Source organism: Oryctolagus cuniculus, chromosome 5, assembly GCF_051225735.1.
Source record: "Oryctolagus cuniculus isolate XC-2025 breed Fujian yellow rabbit chromosome 5, ASM5122573v1, whole genome shotgun sequence".
Lineage (NCBI taxonomy): Eukaryota > Metazoa > Chordata > Mammalia > Lagomorpha > Leporidae > Oryctolagus > Oryctolagus cuniculus.
In genome coordinates this window covers 29703087-29719381 of record NC_142871.1, presented here as the reverse complement: position 1 = coordinate 29719381, position 16295 = coordinate 29703087, and the positions used below count along the sequence as shown (strand labels likewise).

The following is a 16295-nucleotide window of genomic DNA, read 5'->3' as shown; positions in this document are numbered from 1 at the left end:
AGCTACACCGACGCGGGGTCAAGGACTAGCTTTGTCCACGTCACATTTCCTTGCAGTAGGACGGACTGCTTTTCAGGAATGCATTTTCGTCACCCCGCAAATTTCTTTAGGGGTCGTTTTTTTTTCTTCCGGCCCCTGGCAAGCCAGCGGCCACGTCGCTCTGCCTTCCTGGGAGACCTGACTTCCGCACGCTGGGGGCGCTTTGTTTCCGACGCTCGGAGAGAAACCCCGGCAGGAAATCAGCGCCCAGGATGAGACCCAGGGGTTGAGTATCACGGCTCTGAGTATCGTGGAGGGAATCGAAGCTCCGGGTCGGTGTTCCTAGAAGCCCCGGGCGCCTCGCCACCTGTCTGGAGTCTGCCCGCTCCCGCGTCTCCTCCCCTAAGTTTCCTCCTCATAGGCTTGTCCTCGGGAGAGTGGGCGGCCCCTTTCCTGAGCGCAGAAACTCTTCGCTGCGTTCCTCCTCCTCCACTGCAGTCTTTCTGTTGGCCACGACCACTTCCTCCCTCGTGCACTGAGAGAACACCGGGTCCCGACCCACGCCGCGTCAGTTCCTCATTGCCAAAGAGAAGCCGGCGGAGAGGTGCGTGCGTCCCCGGGGAAGACGTGGCGCGGGCGTGTCGGGTGGAGGCCACGGCCGTGGCAGGCAGCGTGGGCTGCGGGGACCGCGAGGGGCACAGGCGCGCGGAGGTGACACCTGCGCGGCCGAGGAGGCGCCCGGGTGGGCGCGCGGCGCGCACGCCTCCACCTCTCCCGCGGACTTCCGCACTCGGCTCACGTGACTGTTCGCCGGCCGGGGGCGGACGGGGAAGCGCGGTCGCGATTTCTACCGCGGTGCAACGTGTCGGTTTGCAGTCGGCTGTGGTTGGGGAGCCCGTTCCGGAGGAGCTGGGTGGGGCAGGGCTGGGGAGAGGGGAGAGGAGGATGCCCCAGGGAATGCGCTGGTCTCAGGGCAGCGACCTCTGCAGTGCCCGAGGTGATGCGGCTCTGTGCCCTCCAGCTTGGGGCGTGAAGGGGAAGGCAGGGGACACGAGGGGACCGAGGAGTCGGGGGCAGGGCGCGTGTTCACCCGGGATTTGGGCGCTCGCTCTCGCGGCGTAGAGTTGCAGAGACAAAGGCGTCCGGGACTCGGTCCTTCCCGGAGCCCTCCCCGCTGCCCCGAGACAGGGGCCCCAGCGCTGCGCTCCCCTAGCAGGCATCGGCGCCGGTGGTGAGCGTGGGATGACCCTGCAGGGCGCAGCTCTTGGGGACCCCCTACCCGGCTGGATCGCCAACTTGGCGCAGCTTTGACCATATATGGAGCGCGCGCGGCACCCGAGGAGGAGCCAGGAGCCGCGCCGGCCGCCCCTGAGTGACTGCGGGGCGGGCACAGAAGGGGAGGCTGGACACCATGTGGCCCCTGGGTGTTCATTCGGCTCCTGATGCGCAGGGTCCCCACTCCGGTGGGCTTAGAGAATCTCCACGTATTACCTGAAAACTTTTTAAAGAATAACAAATCTGAGAGGACCCCAGAAAGTTCATGGACAATCGGCGTTATTGTTGAACCCCGTTTGTCCACCCAGGGTAGCCGAGAGTAAGGACAGCCTTGGGTGTATAGGTGGGCGGTGGGCGGGGAGCGGAGGCGGCGGCCGCCCCCTGCAGGCGGCGCTCTTTGTGATCCCACGCACAAAGCCTAATGAGATTCTGTGACAATTCCGGGCCCCGCTAGCATCTGCCGTCGCCTCCCTTTGAGCCCCCCTTCCTTTCTTCTGGGGCAGCCTCTCCCTGCCTAGCTCTTTTTCACCCGGAGGCCGTCTGCTTTGGCCTCTCCCCATTGTTCTGTTCTTCTTGCTCGCTGCAGCCCTAGGCTGCTGTGCTTCTTATAAGACGTCCTGGGCCTGCCAAGCTCCGAGTCTCAATGGGTGTTTTCCTACTTTGTTCCTCTCCCGCCTCGGATCATAAAATAAGGGAGTGAAACATGGGGGGATGATGTATGCTAGCTGTAGTTTCTAAGCCGGCGATTTTTCTACTTCTAGGGGCCTGAGCAGGGAGATTGCTGTAGCTTGGGAAGCGGTTCTTAGTTAAGTCCTGAGCCAGTATCCGTGTCCCACGGAAGCAACTCACTATTAAATTTAGATCATTTGCATAACAAAGAGAGGAAGACAAACACGCTGGATGCGGTGGAAGCAGCTTTTGTTTGTGGGGAGTTAACCCCTCTGAGCCTGTTTCTTTATCCAAAAATGGGGATTAATTATGAGTATTTTGCCAGGTTCTTGAATTAACAGATGTATAATGAATTATAAAGAAGTGTTGGTTTCCTTCCTTTCTTAAAATTGGATGATTGTCCGGCTGCTTAATACAATGCAGGTGTGCACGCTGTACACCATGCGAGGGGTGTTGTGGCACAGCAGGTGGGACCACTGCCCGCCATGCCCGCATCCCATATCCAAGCTCAGCCAGCTGCTCCACTTACCATTCAGCTCCCTGCTAATGCACCTGGGAAGGCAGTGGAAGATGGCCCAAGCACTTGGGCTCCTGCCACCCATGTGGGAGACCCAGATGGAGTTCTTGGCTCCTAGCTTGGGCCTGGCCCAGCCCTGGCTGTTGCAACCATTTGGGAGAAGGAACCAGTAGATGAGAGATCTCTCTCTCTCTCTCTCTCTTTCTGTTGCTATGCCTTTTAAATAAGCAAACAAGTCTTTAAAAAATAAGAGATTTGCTTTTTTGGTTTTCATTATTAAAGGAGAACTAAGTCTGAAGTGTGTGGTTGGGTGTGGGTGGAAGCAATGGAGAAAGATGTTAAAGATGCATATTCCCAGCAGTGCAGGGGTGCGGTGGGTTCAGCCACCACTTGGTACACCCACATCCCATAATTGAGAGCAAGTTAGAATTCTGGCTGCATGTTGCCATCCAGGTGGGCAACACAGATGGAGTTCCTGGCTTCTGGTTTTGGCCTGGTCCAGCCCTGGCATTTGTGGGCATTTGGGGAGTGAGCTGGTGAATGGAAGCACGCTCTCTCTCTTTCTCTCCCCTCCCTCCCTTCTCTCTCTCTCTCTCTCTCTGCATGTGTGTGTGTGTTTGACGCTCCCATTCATCACTCTGATCTTTAAATAAAGTATTTTTTTAAAGGAGAGATAGGTTTTGCGGGGAGGGCACCAGAGAACCCGAGAGTAGAAGAGGCCCTTAATCCTGGCTGTTTCCTTCTCGCTTGGTCCAGGACAGATGAATTTCCTTGTCCCTCAGAGATCCTTACTACTTCTGCAGAAATGTTCCCAAGAACCCAGTGCAGTCATTTTTCATTGTTAATCACTTTTCTTTCGCTTTCTCTTTCCTTCTTTCCTTCCTCCCTCTCTTATTCCCCCCTCCCTTCCTCCTTCCTTATATTTATTTATTTACTTGGAAGGCAGTTGCAGAGACAGAAAGAAAAAGAAATCTTCCATCCACTGGTTCACTTCCAAAATGGCCACAATGGCAGGGCCTGGGCCAGGCTGAAGCCAGGAGACAGGAACTCCATCTGGATCTCCCACATGAGTGCAGGGGCCCAAGTACTAATGCATCTGCTGCTTTCCCAGGCACGTTAGTAGGAAGCTGGATTGGAAGTGGAGCAGCCAGGACTTGACCAGGCACTCATATGGGATGCCACATTGTAGGTGGCAGCTTAACCTGCTGCACCACAATGCCAGCCCATCTTCTTCTTCTTTTTTTTTTAATATTTATTTATTTATTTGAGTGTCAGAGTTTCACAGAGAGAGAAGAGAGGCAGAGAGAGGGAGAGAGAGGTCTTCCATCCGATGGTTCACTCCCCAATTGGCCACAACAGCCAGAGCTGCACTGATCTGAAGCCAGGAGCCAGGAGCTTCTTCCAGGTCTCCCTCGCGGGTGCAGGGGTCCAAAGGCTTGGGACACCTGCTTTCCCAGGCCACAGCAGAAAGCTGGATTGGAAGTGGAGCAGCTGGGTCTTGAACTGGCACCCATATCAGGCCTGGGTGTTAACCCGCTGCACCACAGCGCCGGCCCCGCCTTTTTTTTTTTTTTTTTTTTTTTTTTTTTTTTTTAAGATTTACTTATTATTTGAAAGAGTGTCAGAGAGAGAAGGAGAGACTGAGAGAAAAAGATTTTTCATCTCCTAGTTCACTCCCCAAATGGCCACAATGGCTAGGGCTGGGCTAGGCTGAAACAGGGAGCCAGGAACTCCATCCGTGTCTCCCATAGGGCTGGCCAGGGGAAACATAGTTGGGCCATCATCTGCTGCCTTCCCAGGAGCATTAGCAAGAAGAAGGGTTGGAAACAGAGCAGCTGGGACTCAAAGCAGCACTCCAGTAGGGGCTGCCACTATCTCAGGCTACAGCTTAACCTGCTGTACCACAATGCTGGCCCCTGCTAGGCAGTATTTTTTTTTAATATGCCTTCAAATTTCCTTTTCTATGAAATTTATCTCTCCTGCCCAATAGAGCAACACAAAGCAAAACTCTTAGGAAAGTTTATGAAAACAGCTTTAGTTCTTCAAAAGAATAGCAGATCTTTTCTAAACTCACTATGTGAGTCAAGATTCTTTGGAGTAGAAGTGACAGAAAGTCACATAAACCAGCAAAAACAAAACCAGGAAAGATTATGTGCTCCTGAAACCTGAAAATTCAGGATTCTGTACCGGCTCAATCCTTGTTGATGGCGGGACTTCCCTTTGTGTTAGCTTTGTTCTTGGCAGGCTCTTACCACCAGGTGGCCACGTACATCAAGGGCTGTAAACATTCATCATAGAACAGATAGAAGGATATTGGTCATTTTACTACCAGTCCCAGCAAAATCCCAGGGCAGACCCCCTCTGTTCCGGATGGGGTCACCCATCTTATGCCTTAAACCAGTCATTCTGGCTCTGAAACACTTCTGGAGCCTAGGAAGAGGCACTTCCTCAAGTGCCTAAGTGTAGAACAAGGAGAGAAAGGCTCTATACAAACACACACTAGCAGATGGTGTCAGGATGGAGAATGGCTGATGGGCGGGCAAAATATCAGTCAAATGCTCCAACTTGACATTCACAGGTCTCTCCCCATCATTTTTCTCAGGGCTTAGCATTGAGGCGTTCAGTGGAGTGGCTGTGTCTTCTGCCTACATGTCTTCTGCCTGCGTGTCTTCTGCCTACATGTCTTTTTGCCTACATGCTAGCATGTTTTGGTTCCTTGTTTCAACTAAATTTTGAATGCCATATAATGTTACAGATAGGATTTCACCAACACAGTCCCCAATATTTGAACACTATAATTTTTGATAAGATTTATGTAGATGCATTTAATTGAGGATTTTGTACTTTACTGTGATACAGGCTCCTTAAATTATAATATTCACACAAGTAGCATAGCAGATGGTAGTGACACTTTTAATTATTAGTTGATAGACAATCTGGTGTCCCAGTCAATATCGTTTAAACAGGTGGTATATAATTAGAGATGTCACTCATGTTTTCAGAAGCTACCAGGAACTAGCTACAATCCATCTGGATAAAGTTGTTTCTTCCAAGTCATCACCATGAAGAAAACCCTATATGCAAACCCCCTTTTTTAGCCCCTTATGGGAGTACTTCCAAAAGTTCATGGAAAATAGAATTGAAAGATAAATTTATTTTGGTTCAACATTTTTTTTTAAATCTGTGCCTACAAGGGGTCTTCAAAAAGTTCATAGAAAATATACATTATGAAAAAACTATGCACAAATTTAAAATATCTCTTGTACCAAAATATTTATCTTTTAATTCCATTTTCCATGATTTTTTGAAATACCCTTGTATTCAGCTTGGAAAATTTATCATTTGAAAACAAACCGAACTCAGGCATATTCTACCCGGTTGCTGCAAATATAGTTTCATTTCCTTTGTTGCCTTTGCTTGTTCTTTCCAGTGCATGAAACCAAGATTTGTTTAACCTCTACTCTGGGCGCCCGAAGTGATAGTGCAGTGGGCATTACAGTCAGGTCCTCCAGAGGGGGGCTTCCCACCCATAGCTGAGTGACATGAAGAGGCCACGCAGGACTGCGGGAGACAGAGCTCTTCCTGGAGGAAGTTATGTCCGAGCTGGGACTGGCCGTGTGGGAATTAGCCCAAGAAAGGAATGGTGCTAGTGTGGGTCAAAGAAGCAGTATGTGTAAAGGCTGGAGGCCAGAGAGCAGGGGATGTTAGAGAGATCCAAAGAAGTCCCATCAGAATTCTTGGGTGGTGTAGAGGAGGCTGGAGTAGTGATGACCCAGGCCGTGGAGGACATAGTGAGCCAAGAGAAATCTCAGCTGCTCTGGGTTCTGGATTCCTGCCTATCCAATGATGGATGGTCTTGGACACAGCTCTCTGGTGCACTCCCCAGAGAGGGACAGGATGCCCCCTGCACATGACCTGGAAGTGATGACTGCCTGACTTAACATTGTATCAGTCCGGCCGGCGCCACGGCTCACTAGGCTAATCCTCCGCCTAGCAGCACCGGCACACCGGGTTCTAGTCCCGGTCGGGGCGCCGGATTCTGTCCCGGTTGCCCCTCTTCTAGGCCAGCTCTCTGCTGTGGCCAGGGAGTGCAGTGGAGGATGGCCCAAGTGCTTGGGCCCTGCACCCCATGGGAGACCAGGAGAAGTACCTGGCTCCTGCCATCGGATCAGCGCGGTGCGCCAGCCGCAGCGCGCCGGCCTCGGCGGCCATTGGAGGGTGAACCAACGGCAAAGGAAGACCTTTCTCTCTGTCTCTCTCTCACTGTCCACTCTGCCTGTCAAAAAACAAAAAACAAAAAAAAAACATTGTATCAGTCTGCCTCCTCCACTAGACTATAGACTCCTGAAGGGCAGGAAAGATGACTGCTCATCCTAGTATCCCCAGCACCTCACCCAGGGCCTGTCTCAATGTGCTACATTTTTTCCCTTTCACTTCCCTGATTTTGCCTGAGCTCTTCCGCATGCACAGAACACCTTTGCTTGTTTGCGCCCCACCCCCCCGCACTTGGCCCCAAGGAGCCCCAAGGAGCCCCAAGAAGCCTTGGGTGGCTTCCTCCTCTGTGCTCCCCTTGTGCAGCAGACACAGCGCTCCGAGTGCTGGCCACATTGACATTGGTTCCAGGCCTCTCTGGATTTTTGGAAGGCACACTCTCTGAGGACAGGAAGATCCGTGTTGCTCACGTTTGTATTTTGGTGCTTAACAGAGCCCTGCGTGGAGTTAACAGCAGGTGCCAAGAGAATGACTGCCTTCTCACCAGCAGATGTGGAGAACTGGAGTGGAGGCAGCCGAGGGAGCGAGTTAGAGAGGTAGAACCATGGGGCCATTGTACTGCCCACTCGTACCTACCACTCAAGTATTTTTAGGAAGAGGAACATGGAGAATTAACCGCCATAAACGCTACATGAAAAAAAGGGCCTTTGGGCTTGGTGGGATGTGCAAATGGTCATAATATATGCTTACTTTTCTGTCTCAGGTAGCAATGAACGTGGAACATGAAGTCAACCTCTTAGTGGAGGAAATTCATCGTTTAGGTTCAAAAAGTAAGTATCTGACTCTGAGTATTTCTTCTGTGTTTACTCAAAGCAGGCAGGACGGGCATTCTGGTCAAAGGGGTCATCCTGGGCTATCCTTGTGGCCACTTTGCCCACGTCCCTGGTGGTGACTGCCTAGAACCGGGCAGTGACATCTGGAGACACAGACCTACTGAGATATTGGGATTCCAGTGCAGGGAGAGGTTGAGATATTCCTCTGTCTTTTGATTTGGAAAAACGGTGCTGAGTTTCCTTCATCTGGTTGTGTCAAAATCCAGGAATTGAATCATGTTCAGATTTTTATCTGTCATGCTATTGAAATTCATATGTTCTGCTTTATCTAGCCATCATTTTATAAGCTTCCACATGACTATGGACTTAGATTGAAATTCTACAAAATTGTCTTTATTTCCCCCAAATTCTTGAGTTTTGTACAAAAAAGTATTTGTATACATATAACTAAAATAATACAACTAAAATAAATAGACCCAGCTTTAGGGTTTTTTTTTTTTTTTTTGGTCATCTTTTTCTTCAGCCACAACTAGGCAGCAGCTGTGAAGAGAGTGACATGTGAAATTGGTGGTATTAGTGAAGCTGTAATGAAAGTTACTATTGGCCGGCGCCGCGGCTCACTAGGCTAATCCTCTGCCTTGCAGCGCCGGCACACCAGGTTCTAGTCCCAGTCAGGGCGCCAGATTCTGTCCCGGTTGCCCCTCTTCCAGGCCAGCTCTCTGCTGTGGCCCGGGAGTGCAGTGGAGGATGGCCCAAGTGCTTGGGCCCTGCACCCCATGGGAGACCAGGAGAAGCACCTGGCTCCTGCCATCGGATCAGTGCGGTGCACTGGCCGCAGCACGCTGACTGCGGTGGCCATTGGAGGGTGAACCAATGGCAAAGGAAGACCTTTCTCTCTGTCTCTCTCTCTCACTGTCCACTCTGCCTGTCAAAAAAAAATAATAATAAAAATAAAAAAAAAAAGAAAGTTACTATTGTAGCTTTAGGTATTTGGCACATCTCAGACAAGTTTTCAAAAATTTGGGGAGCATTTTTCTTTTAAGATTTTATTTATTTACTTGAGAGGTAGAGTTATGGACAGTGAGAGAGAGAGACAGAGAGAAAGGTCTTCCTTCCATTGGTTCACTCTCTAAATGGCCACAACGGCCAGAGCTGCGCCGATCCGAAGCCAGGAGCCAGGTGCTTCTTCCCGGTCTCCCATGCCGGTGCAGGGGCCTAAGCACTTAGGCCATCTTCCACTGCTTTTCCCAGGCCACAGCAAAGAGCTGGATTGGAAGAGGAGCAGCCAGGACTAGAACTGGTGCCCATATGAGATGCCAGAGCCTCAGGTGGAGGATTAACCTACTGTGCTACAGTGCTGGCCCCTGGGGAGCATTTTAAAAATAAGAACGATAGACATATTCAGCAACAACAAGGATAATAAGATTCAATGTTTTAAAATTGCATCATGTAAAAAGCAGTGTCTAACAAGATTGATTGTGTCATTGCAACTTGATTCTCCTTATTGGAAGCCCCCTTTGCTTGTGAATCACAAATCCTTTGAAGTAACAGGACATGGTTTGAAGCTTTTCTTGTCCATCACATCAGATGTCCCCTGCATTCACTTTGTATCGATGCCATGACAGATGGCAACCAACCTGGAGACATAAAACAGCACATTTACTATCTTAACAGTTTTTGTTTTTTTTTGTTTTGTTTTGTTTTGTTTTGTTTTTGACAGGCAGAGTGGATAGTGAGAGAGAGAGACAGACAAAAAGGTCTTCCTTTTGCCGTTGGTTCACCCTCCAATGGCCGCCATGGCTGGCATGCTTCAGCCGATGCACTGCACTGATCCGAAGCCAGGAGCCAGGTGCTTCTCCTGGTCTCCCATGGGGTGCAGGGCCCAAGGACTTGGGCCATCCTCCACTGCACTCCCGGGCCATACCAGAGGGCTGGCCTGGAAGAGGGGCAACCGGGACAGAACCCAGCGCCCTGACCGGGACTAGAACCCCGTGTGCCCATGCCGCTAGGTGGAGGATTAGCCTATTGAGCCGCGGCGCCGGCCTATCTTAACAGTTCTACAGGTCAGGAGTCTGAGAAGGGTCTCCCTTGGCTAGGATTGAGTAGTGACAAGGTTCCCTCTGGAGGTTCTAGGGGAGAATGTGTTTCCTGGCCTTCTTCCAGCTTCTAGATGCTGTGCATAGTCCTCGGTTCATGACTGCCTGTCTCCATCTTCAGAGTCCTGGTGTCACATTCCTCTGGCCTCCTCTTCTTTCTCTCACTTCCATTTTTTAAGGACCCTTGTGGTTACACTGGACTCAACTGAATAATACAGGATAATCCCCCCCCCCCCCCATTTCAGGATCCTTAATTTCATTGCATTTGGAAGATCCCTTTTCCCATCTTTGGCAGCATAATCACAAATTCTGGAGGTTAGAACGTGAATATATTGGGGAGGGCATTATTTTTTCTACCGTTTCCTCTTTTTGGTCTTCTCTAAGTCACTTTATTTCTATATCAAACATGAGTCATCATTACTGAAATGTACAAAGAAAAGATAAAAGAGGCATATAAAAGGAGGTCTGAACTCAACCAGAAGTGAATTTAATCATATGGCCAGTTAATATTTGTTACACATTTACATAGCCCAAGCCCTGAGCAAGTATAAGTAATCCATGTTCCTTTCTCTCAAAGATCTTACTAGTTAGTTAATGGCAATGGATAAAAACTCATGAGGCAATTATCAGAAAAGAAGCAGTAGTAAACTGTGGAGTGCTGACATTCAATTCAGTACAATCCCGATGAAAATGATTGCTGAAAGTTGTTGTAGTTGGGGACACTCAATGAAGCCTGGAATCTCTGTAGGGTTTTTGAAGTACATGGCAGGTGAGTTAAGGAGAAATCCACTGGTAGAATTCAGAATGAGAACGAATCTGCTGTTTAAAGAGAATGCTGAGAAGACATTGGATTATGCAATTTATTTAGTTTCCCAACTGAACAAATGGACCATCTTTCCTAACCCCACTTTTCTCCGACCGACTTCAGCATACCTGCGTGATGGGAGTTGGCGAGGCTTGTTTTCAATGCTGATGCTCCAGCATGCTTCTCTTGCTACATTCTTGATTTTTCCTGCCATGTTGTTCTTGCAGTATACCGTTTGGATTGTTAAAGGCCTATTTTCAAAGATGTGGAGGATTTTTCTCCTCCTTATCCATGTCAACCTAGTGTTTATTGGTCGAATTCACTTGGTTTTAAAAGTCTAACCTTCAGACTGCTGGAAGAGTGTCGTTATTCTACTCAAGCAAACTGCAACTCAGCTTCAAAATTAGCAGCTTTACAAACTGGAAATCTTAAGATAATTATCCTAGCTTTTATAAGCATGAAAAATCTTTACAATTTGCAGTGTCACTGGGACACCTGACTTTATTTCCTTCTTTTTTTTTCTTCTAAAATTTATTTATTTGCTTGAAAGTCAGAGAGAGAGAGAGAGAGAGAGAGAGAGAGAGAAAGTGGTCTTCCATCCATGGCTTCACTCCCCAAATGGCCACAATGGCTGGAGCTGGGCCAATCCCAAGCCAGAAGCCAGAAGCCAGGAGCCAGGAGCTTCTTCCCAGTCTCCCATGTGGGTGCAGGGGTCCAAAGACTTGTACCATCTTCCACTGCTTTCCCAGGCACATTAGCAGGGAGTTGGATTGGAAGTGGAGCAGCCAGGACTTGAACCGGTGCCCTTATGGGATGCAAGCACTGCAGGAGGCAGGTTCACCAGCTATGCCACAGCGCCAGCCCCACCTTGAGTCTCTTGTTCCTGCTAAAACATGACGCACTGAGCTGCAAAGCATATATGGAGAGAAGTTACCTTCTGACATGTTGTGGTTAGTTATTTAAGTTGTGTCTGGAGTAATTTTGACTAATTACGTATATGATATGTGAACTTACACTGGAAATGGATAAACCCGACTTTATCTTTTTTTTTTCTTTTTTAAGTCAGATTCTTTAAACTCTTATTTTCCTTCGAGTGAAAAAAGATTGAGAAAGATTCTTTGGAGACTGTAACTCTTTCACTCAACAGATATCTCAGCATCTGTACCTTCTTTGTGCTCAAGCTCTGGAAATGCAAAAACACAAAACAAAAAAAGTTCCAGCTGAGCCCTTGAGGGCCTCTGGAGGTAGCTGAGAGTTGGGCTGGAAGCTGGTATCAGGAGTGGTCACAGCGTGGACTCTGGAGTCAGACTCTGCCAGAATCCCAGCTCCCCCAGATGCCTCCCGTGCGATCTTGGGCATATCACTAATCTTTTCTGTGCCTTGGTTTCCTTATTTGTCTAATTTAATAATAGTACTTCATTTCAGTGAGTCAAAGACACCTTTTTAAATCTCTAAAATAAGGATGCACCTTGGTAGGCTATAGTTAAACTGGCGGTTTAATTGACTATAAAATAGCATTGCTTCTTGCAGTCAGTGGTGTTTTCTTTTCTATGAAATGAGGATTAAGTGATTTTTAATGACTCAAATGTGTGGGACAGATCTAGGAACATAGCAAGTATTCAATAAATGTTAGCTATTATTACTGTAATTGATCCTGGGTGCTTTGATGGATAGATATACCCAGTTCTAAGAAGAGCTATTAACTTAGGGAATTATGAGAGCCTTCTCAGGAAAAGTGACATCGAAGTCCATCCTTGAAGAAAAAAATGTAGCTAGGAAAAGGGGTCTGGACAGATGGTTCAACCTGGGCAAAATTATGGAGGCAGGATCTCTCATCACCTTGGCAACAGCAAGCAGTTTATTATGACTGGATCAGCAGGGCTGTGGACTTGGATGGCAGCAGCTCAGCTGGGCATGGGTGCAAGGCCACAGCATCAAGAACCTTGTCTGTGAGGCCGTGGGCTTCGCTTGCTTCCTGGTTTTGAAGGTGATAGGGCGCCATTGCCAGGTTAAAGTAGAAGAGAACTAATGGGATCTGCATCTTATAAAGCTTCGCCCACGTGTGTTATTCTGTACCAGTGGAGAGAGGGCAAAGCGGAAGAAAGGGGGACAGGAAGGGGTTGTCAGTTTGCAGGGATGCAGGTAAGAAACCATTCGGGAATTACTGTCTCTCGAGAAGGGAGGCGAGAGCTGCAGAAGGCACCAGGAAGGTGGAGTCACGTGGACATTGGACAGATTGAGCGGGGAGAGAGTAGAACTCAAGACCGCACCCGGGTTTCGCCTTTGGTGCCTTTAAACCTTAACCTAAACTGATCATTTTCTGTGTGCTGGGCCCTGTTCATCCTCGCAAGGCTCTGTTGGGGGGCTGGGCGTCATTCTCTCTGGGTGGGTGAGGTCGCCGGAGCCCAGAGAGCCAGGTGCACTGGCCTGAAGTCGCTCAAGCAGCTCTGTGATAGATTCCCACTGAAAACAAGGGCCGCGCTGCTGGGGGTCTAAAAATCAAACAAGTGTTGTGTCTTTGCTTTCCGGGCGCAGCGTGGCCAGATTCTATGTGTTTCCCTTTGCAAGCTCCATTAAGTAATTTCCTTCAGACGAGTCAAGTCCGCACCCTAGCCGCTGCTCTTCTGGGTGCTGCCCTTGTTTGCACGGTGCTTCTAGTTTGCACACGCTCACCCCCCCTTCACAGAGCCTGTGGTCCCCGACAGAGCGCTCAGCACGTGCCAGGCCCTGTGCTGGGTGCTGTAGAACTGTGTTCCCTGCCAGGCTGAGGGAGGTATTAAGATCCCCAAGGCCAAACCAGTAGGTGGCAGAGATTTCCACTGAGGACTTCCATGTTTTTTTGTGTGTTTTTGTTTGTGTATGTGTGTTTTTTTTTGTTTTTTTGTTTTGTTTTTTTTTTTTTTTTTTTTTTTACAGGCAGAGTGGACAGTGAGAGAGAGAGACAGAGAAAGGTCTTCCTTTTCCGTTGGTGCACCCTCCAATGGCCGCTGCGGCTGGCGTACCACGCTGATCTGAAGGCAGGAGCCAGGTGCTTCCTCCTGGTCTCCCATGCAGGTGCAGGGCCCAAGCACTTGGGCCATCCTCCAGTGCACTCCCGGGCCACAGCAGAGAGCTGGCCTGGATGAGGGGCAACCGGGACAGAATCCGGCGCCCCGACTGGAACTAGAACCCGGTGTGCAGGCGCTGCAGGCAGAGGATTAGCCTAGTGAGCCATGTTTTTAAAGAGCACCATGTTACACTTCACTGTGAAAGTCCAGAAGAGGTACCACCTCCTCCATGAAGTCCTCCTAACATTATAGCCACTGTCATCTTGCCCTCCTCACTGGAGAATGTGGTGTCTCTGCCACTCCTTGGCAAGCAGTGGCACACTGCTTTGTACAGCGGCCTGTTGCTTTGTGTATGACTTTACTGATTTTGTATGTGCTTCTTGTTGCCTCATGGGAGTTGAAGCTACTTCTTTGAAAGCTAGAAAGTGATTCTCTACTTCCTTCCGTCTCACTCTACTGCCCACCACAGTGCTGTGCTCACAGGCGGAGCTTACTAACCATCAGGTTACAAGTTGTGGCACAGGCCAAGGAGCAGCCCTCCCCTGACTGTGATGGCTTCTCCCCTTCTTCTCCTCTTCTTCTTTTTCTTCCTCCTCCTCCGTTTTCTTCAGAACTTGCGGCAGCAGGGTAGGAAGGGGTCAAGGCTCAGCCAGGTGATCTAAGAAATGAACAATTGGGAGATATCTGGGATTCCCCTTATCTCCAAGTTTTCAGTTGTTAGATTGATTTTTAATTGTGGAATACATTTTTGCAGAGGGAGGGGAGGAGAGTGGGGGAGGAGAGAGCGAGCCAGTGCCAGAACAGAGAGCTCCCACTCATTGGTTCAGTCCCTAAAATGCTGGAAAAAGGATGGGGCTGGGCTGGGCCTAGAACCAGGAGGCAGGAGCTCAATACAGAGCTCTCAGGTGAGTGGCAGGTGCCCAGGTACTTGCGCCATTCCCCGCAGCCTCGCAGGATCTGATTTACAAGAAGCTAGAATTGGTAGCCAGAGCTGGGAATCGATGCCCAGACACTCCAGTATGGGATGTGGGTACGTTAGCTGCTAGGCTAAATGCTCGCCTTCAGTTGATTGGTTTTTAACAACAGATCCACTTTTTGTGTATCTTGATTTTCAATGCCTGTGTTAAAAATTGGCCTCCAAACAAGATAATCTAGAGCCCCTGTTAAATACAGACTTCTGGGCCTTCCACCAGGGATTGTGAGTTAGTAATCATGATGAATGTCTGAGGATAATGCGGTTTTAAGGCCCCTCTTCCTACCCCAAGTATGTTCAGAACATAGGGAAACTCTGTTCTTGATCCTGGATTTCTCCTTTGCTATTTTTATTAATTTAGCAACTAACATACTAATAAAAAGAGAAATTGAGAGAGAACTAGAAATTCATCTGTATACAAGGCATTGTAGAATATTGGCCTTTTTTCAATGTTTCTTGGCTTTTATTCAGTCTTCATTTAGATAATACTAAGGCTAAGAGATGTACATTTGTTTCATCACTTTTGGATCTGAGAAGAGACTTCGTTGAATTTATAACTATTAAAGTGTTAAGTTTTAATCTTGGGTAGCCTTGGCTGGCGCCGCGGCTCACTAGGCTAATCCTCTGCCTGCGGCGCCAGCACCCAGGTTTTAGTCCCAGTTGGGATGCCGGATTCTGTCTTGGTTGCCCCTCTTCCAGTCCAGCTCTCTGCTGTGGCCCGGGAGTGCAGTGGAGGATGGCCCAAGTGGTTGGGTCCTGCACCCGCATGGGAGACCAGGAGGAAGCACCTGAATCCTGGTTTCGGATCGTCACTGGCCGTAGCGGTCATTTGGGGGGGGTGAACCAATGGAAGGAAGACCTTTCTCTCTGTCTCTCTCTCTCTCACTGTCTAACTTTGTCCCCCCCCCCAAAAAAAAAAAAAAAAAAAAAAAAAACCTTGGGTAGCGCATAGTTAGATGCTTATAAAAGATTTTGTGATTCTCCCATACAGGGGGATAAGAAATGGGTTGCATTTTCTAACATTGTGTTTTCTCTAATTAGATGCTGATGGAAAGATAAGCGTGAAATTTGGGGTCCTATTCCAGGATGACAAATGTGCCAACCTCTTCGAAGCCTTAGTGGGAACTCTGAAAGCTGCGAAACGGAGGAAGGTTGTTACATACCCAGGAGAGCTGCTTTTACAAGGCGTTCATGACGATGTTGACATTACATTGCTTCAAGATTAATGTGCTTTGCGTATTTTGTGTATTACTCCTTTTTGTTTCTGGTAAACTGGAATATTGGGTCAAAGGACAAACATATGAGCATCCCCTGATGTATTTTTCTAAAACTTTGTAAACAAAAGGAGACTCATATTTTACAGGTCTGTTCTTTTTTTATATCTTGAAAGATAATATAAAACCCATTATTTTTCTCAGGAATCTGGTTGGGAAATCGTAGGCACTGAGACTGTTTTTTTTGTTTTGTTTTGTTTTTTTCTCTTTCGGAGGGGGTGTAAGAGTGTTTCGTAAATCGTTCTTAGACAATTTCTACAGATACTAGATGTTCTGTTAAAACAAGAGGCAAACTGTAGACCAGCTCTCACAAGGAACGTTGTGTTTATGTAATAAAGACATGTAACCATCTTAACATCACTTTATTGCCTGATTTTGTTATTTAAGTATTTACGTAACACTCAGAATTGAGTTTGTACATCAAGGTTTGCACATTTGATAGAAGTTTTCTTAAAACTACAGAATTGAAAAAATAGGAATGGTTGGTGTTATAGTTGGACTCTGAGAGTATTTACTTGATGCCAGCTGTATACTTACACTGAGTTAGGGGATATGCCAGAAGATGTAATTGAAAAACATTGCTTTTTCGCTGGATTAGAATCATCTGAAGCAATC

The 16295-nt window shown here is 48.3% G+C and overlaps 1 protein-coding gene across 3 annotated transcripts; it reads left to right on the top strand.

The window, feature by feature from the left end:
* Window positions 1-557: 557 nt before the first annotated feature.
* On the top strand, window positions 558-16040 carry ABRACL (ABRA C-terminal like). 3 transcript variants are annotated; one of them, XM_089332596.1, is made up of 3 exons: window positions 558-583; window positions 7420-7482; window positions 15448-16040. In XM_089332596.1, exons 2-3 carry the CDS (start codon window positions 7422-7424, stop codon window positions 15630-15632), a joined length of 246 nt encoding a protein of 81 aa, XP_089188722.1. In that variant the 5' UTR covers window positions 558-583; window positions 7420-7421; the 3' UTR covers window positions 15633-16040. The 3 variants fall into 3 exon arrangements, with proteins under 3 accessions (XP_089188722.1, XP_002714893.1, XP_069929600.1); XM_002714847.6 differs by having other exon boundaries at window positions 7416-7482; XM_070073499.1 differs by lacking the exon at window positions 558-583 and adding an exon at window positions 777-843 and having other exon boundaries at window positions 7416-7482.
* Window positions 16041-16295: the final 255 nt, after the last annotated feature.

Bases quoted from the DNA above. Each gene is read 5' to 3' on its own strand.
- ABRACL (XM_089332596.1), top strand. From the start codon at position 7,422: ATGAACGTGGAACATGAAGTCAACCTCTTAGTGGAGGAAATTCATCGT. The intron at 7,483-15,447 runs GTAAGTATCTGA...TTCTCTAATTAG, and splicing joins TCATCGTTTAGGTTCAAAAA to ATGCTGATGGAAAGATAAGC.